Source organism: Xenopus tropicalis, chromosome 7, assembly GCF_000004195.4.
Source record: "Xenopus tropicalis strain Nigerian chromosome 7, UCB_Xtro_10.0, whole genome shotgun sequence".
Lineage (NCBI taxonomy): Eukaryota > Metazoa > Chordata > Amphibia > Anura > Pipidae > Xenopus > Xenopus tropicalis.
Genome location: NC_030683.2, coordinates 8,802,044 through 8,818,693, shown reverse-complemented (window position 1 = coordinate 8,818,693; position 16,650 = coordinate 8,802,044). Strand labels below are relative to the sequence as shown.

The 16,650-nt window shown below is 42.6% G+C and overlaps 1 protein-coding gene across 1 annotated transcript in view; it reads right to left on the bottom strand.

The window, feature by feature from the left end:
* LOC100487580 (ovostatin) overlaps positions 1–16,650 on the bottom strand; it is a 44,720-nt gene that overhangs the window by 6,856 nt on the left and 21,214 nt on the right. The window contains exons 15-27 of the mRNA XM_031905760.1: positions 16,250–16,392; positions 15,331–15,480; positions 14,462–14,632; positions 13,056–13,152; positions 10,550–10,661; positions 9,727–9,958; positions 5,204–5,327; positions 4,865–4,983; positions 3,567–3,618; positions 3,144–3,227; positions 2,479–2,655; positions 1,432–1,513; positions 990–1,149 (exon numbers count right to left, since the gene is read on the bottom strand). Of these exons, the coding sequence (XP_031761620.1) occupies positions 990–1,149; positions 1,432–1,513; positions 2,479–2,655; positions 3,144–3,227; positions 3,567–3,618; positions 4,865–4,983; positions 5,204–5,327; positions 9,727–9,958; positions 10,550–10,661; positions 13,056–13,152; positions 14,462–14,632; positions 15,331–15,480; positions 16,250–16,392 (1,703 nt within the window). The remainder of the gene's footprint in view (positions 1–989; positions 1,150–1,431; positions 1,514–2,478; positions 2,656–3,143; positions 3,228–3,566; positions 3,619–4,864; positions 4,984–5,203; positions 5,328–9,726; positions 9,959–10,549; positions 10,662–13,055; positions 13,153–14,461; positions 14,633–15,330; positions 15,481–16,249; positions 16,393–16,650) is intronic.

Sequence of the window (16,650 nt, the reverse complement as noted above, 5' to 3'; positions counted from 1 at the left end):
TCCATCTCAGTCCTGATATATTAAACACTTGGATAGAACAATTGTTTCCTTCAGTCCATTTAGCCAATACACAAACCTACCCCAGCTCTACCTGCCTACTCCCTCTTACCTTGAAAGAACCATTGACACCCTACTTTTAATCTTGCCCTACCTCTGTAAATAATCATTTTGTGCAAGATCCATGCAGCCCTTTCACCAAAAACTCCTACTTCTACTTATTTTCTGACCCTCCTTTACTATTACTTTCTTTATGTAACCTTTTGAATCTTACTCTGCTCTTTCAAATACTCCCCTCCATAAATTAAACAAAGGCAGGACTATAATCTATTCACCAAACATATCCTTATCTTCTCTCTAAAAACCCATCACCCAAGTAACCTCCTCTAGGAACGGCCCCATTCCATCTTCTCTACTCCAACTACTTTCCCCTAATGGCACTCACACTATTGAGCTTCTACAACTACCCAGTCTGTTTTACCCTTAAGGTGGCCATACACGATTGTAGCTGCCGATATTGGTCCCTTGTAGGCAGCTTATCGGCCCGTGTAGGGGCACAAACAACGGGCCTGCCCGACTGATATCTGGCCAGAAATCAGGTTAAAAAATGTAGTCGGATCGGGGACCACATCGGCTCGTTGATGCGGCCCCCGAACTGACTGCACCTATTCCGGCATTCTAATTCGATTGTTTGGCCGCAGGGCCAAACAACCGAATTAGCCTAAATTCTCCTAATATCACCCACCCGTAGGTGGGGATATAGGGAGAAGATCTGCTCGCTTGGTGACCTCGCCAAGCGAGTGGATCTTAACATGTATGGCCACCTTTATCCACACACTCCAACTGTCCAGTCTGTATTTGCATTTCTAAGTTGTTCATCTAGGAACACTAGACCTCTAGCAACCAGACATTCACTCCCACTTCCCCAGTGTCCATGTTCTAGTCCTAATCCTAGTCATGTCAGTATTCCTGGTTCTGACAGCAACACTTACCTTGAGTTCACTGTTAAACAGAGTCCCCGAGACTTTAAAACATCCTGATTGAAGGTCCTGGCTTTTCTCAAGGGCAACCAGCCCCTGATTTATGACTGTTGGATCTACTAATGTATATTGCTTTATTTTCTGAAATGTGTATAAAGATAAAGCTGTCAACCTGGGGAAAAACACAAAGAAGAAAAAAATTCAGTAAAAACTTTAATGAGAATATTCAGGTCTTATTGTGGTCCCTAACGTACCCCAAGGAATGAGAAATCTTTAATGGTGGGCTTAGCTGGAGCTATAATTTGTATAAAGTACGATTGTACAGCTTATGTCCCTTGGTTAACCACAACTACAGTCTTCGAAGGGTGTTGAAATAATTTAATAAAAAGTGCAGTGCACATGTGCACACATTATTGTCTGAACCATTTCTTTACCATTCTTAATCTTTACTCACCATGAACTTCCCTCAGGATCTCTTTGTCCAAAAGCACTGAAAGTTCCATCGTAGCGTTTGAAACCAAGCTGCCTTACATACCCTAGGAAACATGGGAGCATAGAAACACCAATATAATGCTGAACCAAGTCCGTAACTATAGAGGAAGCAGACCCCATGGTCATGGGGGGCCAGGAAGGCCTGGAGCAGGGTCTGCTGCATAAACATTCCCCACCATAGCCACTTTAATACCATAAATACAGAGTCGGCATGCGTACACCTGCGTGGGAGGGGGGATGCGCCAGCCCCTCTGGAGTTTTCATTGCAGTGGGGCCCAGGGGCTGCTTGGTACACTACTGTGCTGAACTTTTATAAAAGTATTTAACAATTCACATTGGTCAGTGCACCAGTGGAGCTTACACTCTCCCTTCCACTGGCTCATAAATATCAATTTCCTAAGAAGCCAAATAACCAGAAATTTTATAGGACAGAATCCACAATAAAACAAGATATAGAAAGACATTTAAATCCTGTGATAATATTAGGGATGCATCCAGGATTCGGTTCGGGAATCCAAATCTGAAATGTAAATTTTTCATTACGAGCTTTGCATGGTTCTCTTTAGCCCTTCCAAATACTGAATTTGCTTGACCAAATTTGGATTTGGTTCGGTATTTGCCCGATTTGGGGGTTCGGCTGGATCATAAAATAGTGGATTCGGTGCATCCCTGAATAACATCAACCAAAAGACTTCAATGTAACAAGTACCTCAATATGCTACTAATATGGGTGACACCATCCCATTACTGACAGCTTTGACAGCTTCATGGCATATTTTGCAAAATGTTGCATTATTTTGGAGTGGTCAAACAAGAAAAATTCTTTTGTACAGTCGTATTTATGGTTATTAAGGAGAGACACAATCCTAAAACGCAACCAGTAGCATCTTCATATCTAGGGTAGTTGGCACGTACCACTTTTACATTTATGGGGATGAGAATGAGCCTTAAGTCAATGCATTTTTAATACTGTTGGTGCCACAAGCATATATTATAGTGGAGTACTCACCAGTTGCCATGTACTGCACTGCTTTGTCTTGGATCTCCTTGGTCAGCTGCCCGCTGCAATTCAGATAAGCCAGCACCGCCGGTATTGGCAGCAACTTAACTAGATTCTGTTCCCCACAGCCCGTGGGCATCTGGATCAGAGAGTCCGGATTGTTAACAGCGTGGCCCAGTGGGTCCCCTATATGTGGGATAAGGTTTGCCAGTGTTTAACAAGAAACCTGAAGTTGTTATACCCACACAGATACAATGATAATACTGATATGACTTCTGCGCAGCTGCAACAGGGGCAACCCCACATGTGTCTATGGGCATCGATGGGACAACAGAGGGGCAGACCGTTTAACTGCTAGAAATAGTTAAGTCCTGGTTGATGTGCAAGTTTAAAGGGGACCTGTCACCTGAAGAAATAATTCAAAAGTATTTTCTACTTATTCAAAAGTATTTTCGACAGTCACTAGCCCACATCTTATATTGGATTGACAATACGTTCCTTATATTTCTATACTCAGTGATTCAGTGTAGAATCCCTAGAAGCACCCCAGGATGGTGCGAGGCTGTATAGAGGAAAAATACTATATGGCAACCCAACGGCACAACTCTTATTTTATCCATTAGAGTGAGTTTGTGCCTATTTCCTGGCCTGCCCACACTCCATGTGTTACTCACCAATCACAGTGACAGAAGCCTTGGCGGATCCTTTCACCATGTTTGCGGGTGGGGTGATGCTGAATGGAATTTGTGCGTTGTTGCCTGTATAAAGATGGTGGAGAAAGAACATGAAGAGTATTCTGGAACTAACAACTTTATTAGATCTAGTTCAGCGTTAGAGGGAAAGCCAAGCAGTGGGACTGGATTTAGAGATAACGATGCCCAAAATGCAGGAATTATACTCTATTATATTAAATATCCACTCTATGGCCCTAATGCCTCTCCCTATACCACCTTAAAACTAGGCTGGGATTATGAGAGTATAACCAATAGCAGTGAGCAGAAAATAAAGGTAAGGGTAGATTTCCAATCTGGCCAACAGATGGGGCTGTTGCAGGATCCCTAGGCAGGAATGATTTTTCTTGGGGAGAAGGGACTTACCTTCCACACACACCAGGTTACTGTATGTCACCTCCTTCTCTATACCCTCGGCCTGTTAGGGAAGGACATACGGGACGTGTGAATTAAAAAATGCTTTTCTTATACACTTATTGGCAAGAGGCGATGGGTCACTGGTTGATACAGGTTATGATATTTGTTCAATATTTGCATGACAACAATCCCCATTATGTTCTGTATTATATTTTGCCTTTTACAGAGCCCAAACCATCTGTTCCAGTGATTTAACCTTCAGCATTGTATTAGCCAAATTGCCACTTCAACGACAAGGTACATTAGTGTATATGTATGAACACTGGCATTCCCCTTCCATACCCTACCCTCTAGCAAGTCACACAAGTAACTAAGCACCGGTGGATGCAGACTGCAACGAGGCCCTGATCTTATTGCCTACCCTATGTCGGTACAGACTTAAGGTGGCCATACAGCTTAGACCGATTCAGCAGCTAATCAGCCTGTGTAGGGGCAGCAACGAGGGGCATGCCCGACCGATATCTGGCCTGAAATTGGCCAGATATCGATCAGGCAGGTTAAAAGATTTAGTCAGTCCCCAATCCGACTGTGCCCAATGCCGCCGTTAATTCGGGCTAAACGATCTAATTAGCCTACATTTGCCCGATATCGTCCACCTGTAGGAGGGGATATCGGGAGAAGATCTGCTCACTTGGCGACCTCGCTAAACGAGTGGATCTTAACTTGTATGGCCGCCTTTAGATTCAAAATAAGCCCTGGCAGCCACGTTTCAGAACTTCTAGAAAATCCTAGAGCTTAGTAAAAGGCCTAGGAGGTCTGAAACGTTGCTATTGCTTGTGTTGCAGCCATTTTTGCTGCAATAAAAAAAAAAATCACAGTGCTGTCTTTATATGAAAGGATATCTAGTTTTCAGTTGAAGTGGCTACTGGGGACATGTACCAGACAGGAACACAGAGTCTCATGAAACAGAGCCAGAGTGGGCCACCAGTAGATCACTTTAGTGGGTCCTCTATGGAGTTTTACCTACATGCCAGGACTGTGGTTTTCCTCATTTACCCTACAGCACTACAGAAACTCCAAAGCTGGACCTCCTGTCCATTCACAGTAGGGTATGGTCATGGGAGGAAGGCTGAAAGAACGGAAGCCAATATGGAGGGATGCCAGTCAAGAGGACTAGTCGATCTTATAGCCTTTTTTTTTGCATTCACACTAGTCTAGTTCCACAGAACTTCAGGTGGTCCCAGTTGTACAATTTTAGAAGCCCTGCTCTACATGGACAATCAATGGGAGTGTAACTGGATTCTCACCTCCACAATGACGGTCTTTATTACAGTATCACTGCGAGGTGGTTGGGTGGTGTTGGGAGGCCCTCCGCACGTGGCTCCAATAAAAGTCGTCTGAGCTGTCACATTAAAACTTATCACTCCTGTAGGGAGAAGCAGAGGCAGGCTTTGATATGCCACCGAATGCTTATACAATGTGTTTCAACTGTATATACAGTTGCAAAAAGTATTAAGATAAAAAGGCAAAAAGATAACAAATATAGGAAGATAGAAAAGGTAGAAACCCTAACGCGTATTCACAAAAACGTAAGCTTTTAATTGGACATTCTGTTCAAAATGTTGGAAGTTTGCGAGAGCGCCTACCCAGCGAATTAGCAGTCACGTTCCAGGAGTAGGAGGCCCTGCCTTTGGGGCACACACACATGTCCTGTGTCCCTTCCTGCAGAACGGCTGTGTAGTCCTTGGATGGTTGCAGGGTCACACGTACCTAAATACACACAAGAATAGTCGTGCTGTATTTATGAAGACTTACATTATTCAGAACATCTCAATATTCAAAGTCCAACTTACCCTTTAGTGCAAACAAGTTTGAAGGCTTATTTGATAATGCAGTGGGGGTAATTATAGGAGCCTTAACTGAGGTGGTTGTGCTGTACGATCCCCCCATTCCCATCCTCCTGTATCAACTATGTGAGTTGGGGCTAAAGGGTGGCGTTGTGGGGCTGGTTTGAAGCTGGGCAGGGGTGCAAAGCCTGCAGGAATGGGTGGTGGGGTCTCAGTGATATATAGGCGCTTCCATACTTGAAGAGCCAAACTAGATGTAATCTGGTCATTCAGCAATCTCCCAAAGTATTGTATAGGGCAGTGGCCCCCAACCAGTGGTCCCCCTACCTTTCCCTCACAAAAAGGATTTGAAAAATCCAAGCCAGTATTAAATTGTCTTTAAAACCACAATAAATAAGATAATCCTATGAGTAGAATGTGATGAAAATCTAAAGGCTGAGTTGGACAACTGATGGTGGCATTGTGGTTTGTGTAGAAGTGCATTATAAATGGCGGTATTGTGGTTTGTGTAGAAGTGCATTATAAATAGTGCTATTGTGGTTTGAGTAGAAGTGCATTATAAATGGCGCTATTGTGGTTTGAGTAGAAGTGCAGTATAAATGGCGCTATTGTGGTTTGAGTAGAAGTGCATTATAAATGGCGCTATTGTGGTTTGAGTAGAAGTTCAGTATAAATGGAGGTATTGTGGTTTGAGTAGAAGTGCAGTATAAATGGCGGTATTGTGGTTTGAGTAGAAGTGCAGTATAAATGGCGCTATTGTGGTTTGTGTAGAAGTGCAGTATAAATGGCGGTATTGTGGTTTGTGTAGAAGTGCAGTATAAATGGCGGTATTGTGGTTTGTGTAGAAGTGCAGTATAAATGGCAGTATTGTGGTTTGTGTAGAAGTGCAGTATAAATGGCGCTATTGTGGTTTGAGTAGAAGTGCAGTATAAATGGCGCTATTGTGGTTTGAGTAGAAGTTCAGTATAAATGGCGCTATTGTGGTTTGAGTAGAAGTTCAGTATAAATGGCGGTATTGTGGTTTGAGTAGAAGTGCAGTATAAATGGCGGTATTGTGGTTTGTGTAGAAGTGCATTATAAATGGCGCTATTGTGGTTTGTGTAGAAGTGCAGTATAAATGGCGGTATTGTGGTTTGTGTAGAAGTGCAGTATAAATGGCGGTATTGTGGTTTGTGTAGAAGTGCAGTATAAATGGCGGTATTGTGGTTTGTGTAGAAGTGCAGTATAAATGGCGGTATTGTGGTTTGTGTAGAAGTGCAGTATAAATTGCGGTATTGTGGTTTGTGTAGAAGTGTATTATAAATGGCGGTATTGTGGTTTGAGTAGAAGTTCAGTATAAATGGAGGTATTGTGGTTTGAGTAGAAGTTCAGTATAAATGGAGGTATTGTGGTTTGAGTAGAAGTTCAGTATAAATGGCGGTATTGTGGTTTGTGTAGAAGTGCAGTATAAATGGCGGTATTGTGGTTTGAGTAGAAGTTCAGTATAAATGGAGGTATTGTGGTTTGAGTAGAAGTGCATTATAAATGGCGGTATTGTGGTTTGTGTAGAAGTGCATTATAAATGGCGGTATTGTGGTTTGAGTAGAAGTTCAGTATAAATGGAGGTATTGTGGTTTGAGTAGAAGTTCAGTATAAATGGCGGTATTGTGGTTTGAGTAGAAGTTCAGTATAAATGGCGGTATTGTGGTTTGTGTAGAAGTGCATTATAAATGGCGGTATTGTGGTTTGAGTAGAAGTTCAGTATAAATGGAGGTATTGTGGTTTGAGTAGAAGTGCAGTATAAATGGAGGTATTGTGGTTTGAGTAGAAGTTCAGTATAAATGGCGGTATTGTGGTTTGAGTAGAAGTTCAGTATAAATGGCGGTATTGTGGTTTGTGTAGAAGTGCATTATAAATGGCGGTATTGTGGTTTGAGTAGAAGTTCAGTATAAATGGAGGTATTGTGGTTTGAGTAGAAGTGCAGTATAAATGGAGGTATTGTGGTTTGAGTAGAAGTTCAGTATAAATGGCGGTATTGTGGTTTGAGTAGAAGTTCAGTATAAATGGCGGTATTGTGGTTTGAGTAGAAGTTCAGTATAAATGGAGGTATTGTGGTTTGAGTAGAAGTGCATTATAAATGGCGGTATTGTGGTTTGTGTAGAAGTGCATTATAAATGGCGGTATTGTGGTTTGAGTAGAAGTTCAGTATAAATGGAGGTATTGTGGTTTGAGTAGAAGTGCAGTATAAATGGCGGTATTGTGGTTTGTGTAGAAGTGCATTATAAATGGCGCTATTGTGGTTTGTGTAGAAGTGCAGTATAAATGGCGATATTGTGGTTTGTGTAGAAGTGCAGTATAAATGGCGGTATTGTGGTTTGTGTAGAAGTGCAGTATAAATGGCGGTATTGTGGTTTGTGTAGAAGTGCAGTATAAATGGCGCTATTGTGGTTTGTGTAGAAGTGCAGTATAAATGGCGCTATTGTGGTTTGTGTAGAAGTGCATTATAAATTGCGGTATTGTGGTTTGTGTAGAAGTGTATTATAAATGGCGGTATTGTGGTTTGTGTAGAAGTGTATTATAAATGGCGGTATTGTGGTTTGTGTAGAAGTGCAGTATAAATGGCGGTATTGTGGTTTGAGTAGAAGTGCAGTATAAATGGCGCTATTGTGGTTTGTGTAGAAGTGTATTATAAATGGCGGTATTGTGGTTTGTGTAGAAGTGCAGTATAAATGGCGGTATTGTGGTTTGAGTAGAAGTGCAGTATAAATGGCGCTATTGTGGTTTGTGTAGAAGTGCAGTATAAATGGCGGTATTGTGGTTTGAGTAGAAGTTCAGTATAAATGGAGGTATTGTGGTTTGAGTAGAAGTGCATTATAAATGGCGGTATTGTGGTTTGTGTAGAAGTGCAGTATAAATGGCGGTATTGTGGTTTGAGTAGAAGTGCAGTATAAATGGCGGTATTGTGGTTTGTGTAGAAGTGCAGTATGGCGGTATTGTGGTTTGAGTAGAAGTGCAGTATAAATGGCGGTATTGTGGTTTGAGTAGAAGTGCAGTATAAATGGGCGGTATTGTGGTTTGTGTAGAAGTGCAGTATAATGGCGCTATTGTGGTTTGTGTAGAAGTGCAGTATAAATGGCGCTATTGTGGTTTGTGTAGAAGTGCAGTATAAATGGCGGTATTGTGGTTTGTGTAGAAGTGCAGTATAAATGGCAGTATTGTGGTTTGTGTAGAAGTGCAGTATAAATGGCGCTATTGTGGTTTGTGTAGAAGTGCAGTATAAATGGCGGTATTGTGGTTTGTGTAGAAGTGCAGTATAAATGGCGGTAATTTGTGGTTGTGTAGAAGTGCAGTATAAATGGCGGTATTGTGGTTTGTGTAGAAGTGCAGTATAAAATGGCGGTATTGTGGTTTTGTGTGAAGTGCAGTATAATGTGAGTAGGTAAATGGCGCTATTGTGGTTTGTGTAGAAGTGTATTATAAATGGCGCTATTGTGGTTTTGTGTAGAAGTGCCGAGTTATAAAATGGCGCTATTGTGGTTTGTGTAGAAGTGCAGTATAAATGGCGCTATTGTGGTTTGTGTAGAAGTGCAGTATAAATGGCGGTATTGTGGTTTGTGTAGAAGTGCAGTATAAATGGCGCTATTGTGGTTTGAGTAGAAGTGCAGTATAAATGGTGCTATTGTGGTTTGTGTAGAAGTGCAGTATAAATGGCGGTAATTGTGGTTTGAGTAGAAGTGCAGTATAAATGGCGGTATTGTGGTTTGAGTAGAAGTGCAGTATAAATGGCGGTATTTGTGGTTTGTGTAGAAGTGCAGTATAAATGGCGGTATTGTGGTTTGTGTAGAAGTGCAGTATAAATGGCGGTATTGTGGTTGTGTAGAAGTGCAGTATAAATGGCGGTATTGTGGTTTGAGTAGAAGTGCAGTATAAAATGGCGGTAAATTGGGGTTTGATGTAGAAGTGCAGTATAAAATGGCGGTATTGGGGTTTGAGTAGAAGTGCAGTATAAATGGCGGTATTGTGGTTTGTGTAGAAGTGCAGTATAAATGGCGGTATTGTGGTTTGTGTAGAAGTGCAGTATAAATGGCGGTATTGTGGTTTGTGTAGAAGTGCAGTATAAATGGCGGTATTGTGGTTTGTGTAGAAGTGCAGTATAAATGGCGGTATTGTGGTTTGTGTAGAAGTGCAGTATAAATGGCGGTATTGTGGTTTGTGTAGAAGTGCAGTATAAATGGCGGTATTGTGGTTTGTGTAGAAGTGCAGTATAAATGGCGCTATTGTGGTTTGTGTAGAAGTGCAGTATAAATGGCGCTATTGTGGTTTGTGTAGAAGTGCAGTATTACCTTGATGCACTGATTCAGATAGTTGGACACAAAGGCTCTCAGGAGCAACATCTCCCCTCGAGTGAAGGAGAAGGGTACAGAGACCTCCACAAAGAACGGGAGGGAGGAGGTGAAGTTGGACGGATACTTGGTCACCCCCAATCCTTTCCCTTCTGACAGGCAGAACATGGAGGCTTGCCATTGGGTGATGGTATCTGGGGCTTTCAGTGCTGGGGAAGCTGAACCTGTGTCACTGGCGGAAAGAATTAAAGACAAGGTGAATGTTATAAAACTATGGCACATAGGGATTCCCCTGTACTAAGCACAATTCAGCAGGAACAGCCCCCTAAGTTTGCTCATAGCCTGTACAGAGAGATACCATAAAACTATGGCACATAGGGATTCCCCTGTACTAAGCACAATTCGGCAGGAACAGCCCCCTAAGTTTGCTCATAGCCTGTACAGAGAGATACCATAAAACTATGGCACATAGGGATTCCCCTGTACTAAGCACAATTCAGCAGGAACAGCCCCCTAAGTTTGCTCATAGCCTGTACAGAGAGATACCATAAAACTATGGCACATAGGGATTCCCCTGTACTAAGCACAATTCAGCAGGAACAGCCCCCTAAGTTTGCTCATAGCCTGTACAGAGAGATACCATAAAACTATGGCACATAGGGATTCCCCTGTACTAAGCACAATTCAGCAGGAACAGCCCCCTAAGTTTGCTCATAGCCTGTACAGAGAAATACCATAAAACTATGGCAGTGTAAGGATTCCCCTGTACTAAGCACAATTCAGCAGGAACAGCTCCCCAGGAATAAAGGTTAGACAGACTCACCCAACAGCCACTATATCAAAATTCCAGACTTCAGGGAATGACTTTCTCACAGTTGAGATAGGCTCGCCAGGCACAGACACAGACACAGGCAGAGTCGCAGATAAAGGTGTTGCTGCGAAATTTAGATTTTTTAGATTTTTTTGTGGTATTTAGACCTATTTATTATTTTCAAGTGGCCAAATTTTGTCACCATTTTTTACACATTATAATAAATATGCCCCTAAGTGTGAGGAAGAGCACAGCAGTGCTCAAAACGTTGGATTTGTTTCTAACAATTCACTTATTTGCACTTGTTGAATTATTTGCCTTCTTCTTCCAACTCTTTGCAATTTTTAAATGGGGGTCACTGACCCCAGAAGCCAAAAAACTATTGCTCTGTGAGGCTCCAGTTTTATTTTTTATTCTTAGTTTTTGCAACTTTCATTTCTATTTAGTCCCTCTCCTATTCATATACCAGTCTCTCACCCAAACCACTCCCTGGTTGCTAAGGTAACTTGGACCCTAGCAACCAAATAACTGCTGAAACTCCAAACTGTAGAGCTGCTGAACTGACAATGAAATAACTAAAAAAACTACAAAGAATAAAAAAATGGAGACCAATTGCAAATTGTCTCAGAATATTACTCTCTACATCATACTAAATGTGTAGAACCCCTGCACTCTGCTTTGCTTTTCTACTGCATGATTTTTTTTGATGTGCCTGACTCTTTTGACGCAACCTTGACTTTTTTTTAAGCAACTTATTTAATGCGACCACAACTATGTTTGACGCGACCGCCAGTGCCGAAATGCGGCATGCATGCCTGCAGAAAAAAAAATCACTCATCACATCTGATGTAATATGTAATGTAATGTAATATAGCAAAGAACAACATTGAAACCCATCAGTTAATAGAGCTTCTCCAGCAGAATCCTGCATTGTAATCTGTTTTTCCCATGGGGCTAGCCATATTCTTCATTTCCCAGGGTGCCACAGCCATGTGACCTGTGCTCTGATAAACTTCACTCACACTTTACTGCTGCGCTGCAAGTTGAAGTGATTTCCCCCCCACCCCCAGCAGCCGATCAGCAGAACAATGGGAAGGGAGCAAGATAGCAGCTCCCAGTAGGTATCAGAATAGCACTCAATAGTAAGAAATCCAAGTCCGGCTTGGGACTCCTCCAGTTACATGGGAGTAGGAGAAACAATAGGTTAGCTGAAAGCAGTTCTAATGTGTAGTGCTGGCTCCTTCTAAAAGCTCAGACTCAGGCACACTTTACTGCTGCGCTGCAAGTTGGAGTGATATCCCCCCCCCCTCACCCCCAGCAGCCAATCAGCAGAACAATGGGAAGGGAGCAAGATAGCTCCCAGTAGGTATCAGAATAGCACTCAATAGTAAGAAATCAAAGTCCGGCTTGGGACTCCTCCAGTTACATGGGAGTAGGAGAAACAATAGGTTAGCTGAAAGCAGTTCTAATGTGTAGCGCTGGCTGAAAGCTCAGACTCAGGCACACTTTACTGCTGCGCTGCAAGTTGGAGTGATATCCCCCCCCCCCTCACCCCCAGCAGCCAATCAGCAGAACAATGGGAAGGGAGCAAAATAGCAGCTCCCAGTAGGTATCAGAATAGCACTCAATAGTAAGAAATCCAAGTCCGGCTTGGGACTCCTCCAGTTACATGGGAGTAGGAGAAACAATAGTTTAGCTGAAAGCAGTTCTAATGTGTAGCGCTGGCTCCTTCTAAAAGCTCAGACTCAGGCACACTTTACTGCTGTGCTGCAAGTTGGAGTGATATCCCCCCTCCCTCCTCATTCCCAGCAGCCGATCAGCAGAACAATGGGAAGGGAGCAAGATAGCAGCTCCCAGTAGGTATCAGAATAGCACCCAATAGTAAGAAATCCAAGTCCGGCTTGGGACTCCTCCAGTTACATGGGAGTAGGAGAAACAATAGGTTAGCTGAAAGCAGTTCTAATGTGTAGCGCTGGCTCCTTCCGAAAGCGCAGACTCAGGCACACTTTACTGCTGCGCTGCAAGTTGAAGTGATATCCACCCCCCTCACCCCCAGCAGCCAATCAGCAGAACAATGGGAAGGGAGCAAGATAGCAGCTCCCAGTAGGTATCAGAATAGCACTCAATAGTAAGAAATCCAAGTCCGGCTTGGGACTCCTCCAGTTACATGGGAGTAGGAGAAACAATAGGTTAGCTGAAAGCAGTTCTAATGTGTAGCGCTGGCTGAAAGCTCAGACTCAGGCACAATGCACTGAGATGGCGCCTACACACCAATATTACAGCTACAAATACATTTGTTGGTACAAGAATAAAAGGTTAAATGGCAGAGGGAATTATTTGCTGTGCAACAGTGTCATTTAGAAATTAAAAGTGCCCCATAAATATCCTGACAGAATCCCTTTAAAGTGTTTAACTAAAATGTAATTTTCCCCTTTGTGTTTTTAAAAATATAGAAGCCCTGGGCCCGAATCAGGTTAATAAGGAAATGATAATACACAGAGCAGCTGAGAGATCTTACCCATGTTTGAATGAAAAAATCCTAGTGTATAACCATAGAAGCCACACAGCTCTGGTTTGTATATGGATGAATTTGTAGCAAAGTGCAAGCCAGCGCTCTAAAGAAAAATTGAAAGTGTTGAGAAATGCATTTTAGTTCCAGTACATTTGCCCCTTTCTTAAAGTGATACTGACATTAAAAAAACTACTCTTAAAGATATGATAGTACAATAAAAGTTCCCTATAGGTCATGCTGATATTTTTTTTTTCACTAATTGAGTTGCTTTTGTAAGTAATTGTAACTTGATATCCCTAAACCTGACTGTTTGGCCTACCTGACTGTCCAATTCTAAGCAACTGTTCAATTTGTCTTCATTACTTTATTTGCCTTCTTCTTCCAACTGTTTGCATTTTTAAATGGCTGACCCCAGTAGGGAAAAAAAACTATTGCTCCAGTTTTATTGTTTTTGTAACCTTTTGTAATTTGCTTTTCTATTCAGGCCCCCTCCTAGTCATATACCAGTCTCTCATCCAAACCACTCCCTGGTTGCTAAGGTAACCTGGACCCTAGCAACCAAATAGCTGGTGAAACGGCAAACTGGAGAGCTGCTGAACTAAAACTGAAGTAACTAAAAAAAAACGCAAATAGTAAAAAATGAAGACCAGTCTCAGAATATTACTTTCTACATTGTGCTAAAAGTTAACTCAAAAGGTGAACAACTCCTTTAAACAGTAAATATGTAAGTGGGTACCCTGCTTCTCTCCTGTGCTGTCCTTTGCTTAGGACCATGGCTTGCTCAAGTTGAGTAAAGGTGGCCCTACACAGACCAATTCTAGCTGACGATATCAGTCCTTTAGACCAATTCAGCGGCTTATTGGCCCATGTATGGGCACTAACGACAGGCCTGCCTTAAATCAGCCAGATCTCGATCGGGAAGGTTTGATTTTCCAGTTGGATGCGGTCCCCGAACCGACTGTGCCTATAGCCACCGTTACAATTCAATCATTTGGCCCCAGGGCCAAACAACTGAATTAGCCTGATATCGCCCACCCGTAGGGATATTTGGAGAAGATCCACTTGCTTGGCAACCTCGCCAAACAAGCAGATCTGACCATGTATGGCCACCTTAAGAGGTCCAACATTACATTTCCTGGAGTGCAGTGGCATTAAAGTAGGGGAAGAAGATCCCCATGGTTGCATAGATGCCCAGGGGAGTTATTTTGATAGTGCTCTAGGCCACTCACTGTTTGAATTGAAGAAGATGTTCACCTTTTAAAATATCCTTCTAAACTGCAGTTGGCAGTGGGAAAAAGACATTGGCCAAATGTGGCCAAAGGAACTGGCCTTATAGGGCTGGAGAGCTATACATAACTTTGCTATATCCCCCCAGTAGACACAGTGCAGCTGTGAGCAGTGAGACCACTTACCTTAAATTCATTGTATGTGTTTCCTTGGCCTGGGAACTGAACAGGTTGGTAGACTAAACCATCATCTAAAACTCGATTTTCGGAATCAATACATGGAGGCGCTGCTGGCTCTACATTATATTCTCCAACGGAATATCCATTTAGGCTGAGGTATTGCAGAGCATTGTACACCTTTAACAGAGAGCATAGCACAAAAATGATTATCTTCTCAAATTGAGAAATGATTATTTATTGGCACCACTAGTACAATTTGTGGTCCTGGGTAGGTAAGCTTCCACGCATGACCATGAAGCAACCACATTTGACAAGTGTGTGGTTTTGCAGGGCCACCATCAGAAACCATATTTTTTCAATGCAGTCCCATACGGATTAGTACTAAACACTGGTTTTCAGAGCCTCTGCAAATGACTGTGCTGCCTACAGTAGAATCCCCTGTAGCCCCCTGAAGGCTACTCTGTATCCCTGTAGCAATCACCTTCTGTTAGTTGGACAGCAAATTACTGGTGGCTGCAAGCAATATGGGGGTACCTACATTTAAGTCATAATAAAACACCCTGATCAATATTTGTGCTTCTGATTATCGTATCTTGATTGTATCAGTATTCTCGTCACCACTGCAAATATTCCAGCAACATTCATTGGTTCGCTGCAAGATGATGGACCATACCAAAATGTTCTTCATGCCTATTAACTATAGGTAATTGCCTGCGCACAATCCCTTTCACATCTATGGTTAATCCTATCAGCCAGGTAGTAGAAAGCTTGATTTAAACTTGCAGCCCTTCGGATAATTGAAACCTTCTTTTGTGAAATGCGAAATGATCCAGGTGCAGCTTAGACAAACATCTGTTTTTTTCTTATTCACTCACCCTCTCAGCTGTCAGCTGCGTGCCCGGCCCAAGAAGGATAAGGCTGGAATCAATGGCTAGGAGCCCACACAGGGATCTGGGATCTGCTCTTAGCGTTAAGTTAACATTGGATCCTGGAGTCCCTTGAGAGGCTGAGAAGCTCAGGGAAACCTTCGAAAAAGAGGTTAAATATTATAAGGCTGTGTGTCCTATAATCTGCAGTTCACTCCAGATGTAAATTCTGCAACGTAGTTCACTGCAATAAAGCAAGTCTGAGACTGATGCCGTTTGGTCTGATATTTACATTTGTCATTGGAGAGGTAGATTCTTAGATATGTCTCTGTAACAGGGATTTTCTCAACAGGTATATTATGTGAGCCATCACTTCTCCCCTGTGGCCCCATCCTAATCCCACTGCCCTATCTACTATAGCTTCCCCATCATCCTCTAGAGGTGGCCATACACTGTATGGTCCACTCATTTGCCAAACAAGCAGATCTTTTCCCGATCTTTGCCCGATATGCCCACCTAAGGTGGGCAATATCAGGCTAGTTCAATCGTTTGGCCCTAGGGCCAGATGATTGAATTAAAACGGCGGGTATATGGGCCGAGGACCACATCAGCAAGTTGATGAAGTCCCTGATCTAACAGGAAATCAAACCTACCCGATCGAGATTTCAGGCCAGATATCAGTCAGGTAGGCCCATTGGTCTGAAGGACCCGAATCAACAGCTGAAATCTGCCTATATATGGCCACCCTAACTCTCCCACCCCCCTAGTTCCACAGTTACTTTCATATCGATGATGTCATCAACAGACAACAAATAATAATTATATAATTACCTTTTTATATTTGGTATATCATTATTTGGGAAAAAGACCCAAAGAAAGATCAAAACCTGGCATTCAGTACATGTCCACCTCGAGTCAGTTGGCCTACCTGGTGTTCGAAGCACTTCTCTGTGTTCAGATGGATTTTGTGAGCTATGACCTCCGACTGCAACATGCTGTATACAATGACATCAAAACCAGGAGCCAACTCCTGAGATACCGTGAGGTTTAAGCTGAAGGTGCCACGCTGAGCTGTAGGAACAGAGAGGAAGAGGCATATCCTTAAGGATTTATATAATTCTTATATTCTGGATTCCTTCTGCGTTCGAGGCCATTAAATAAAATGCATTTGCAAATATGGAATTATCTAGGTCATGTATTTTCCCAAAGGCCTGTGGTTCATGCCTTAACCATACCCCCCAACCTATGAATGGCCTATAAAACACTGCCTCCCAATCCAAACAGGGCAATGCAACTACTAACAATAATGGGATTCCATGGGTAAACTGG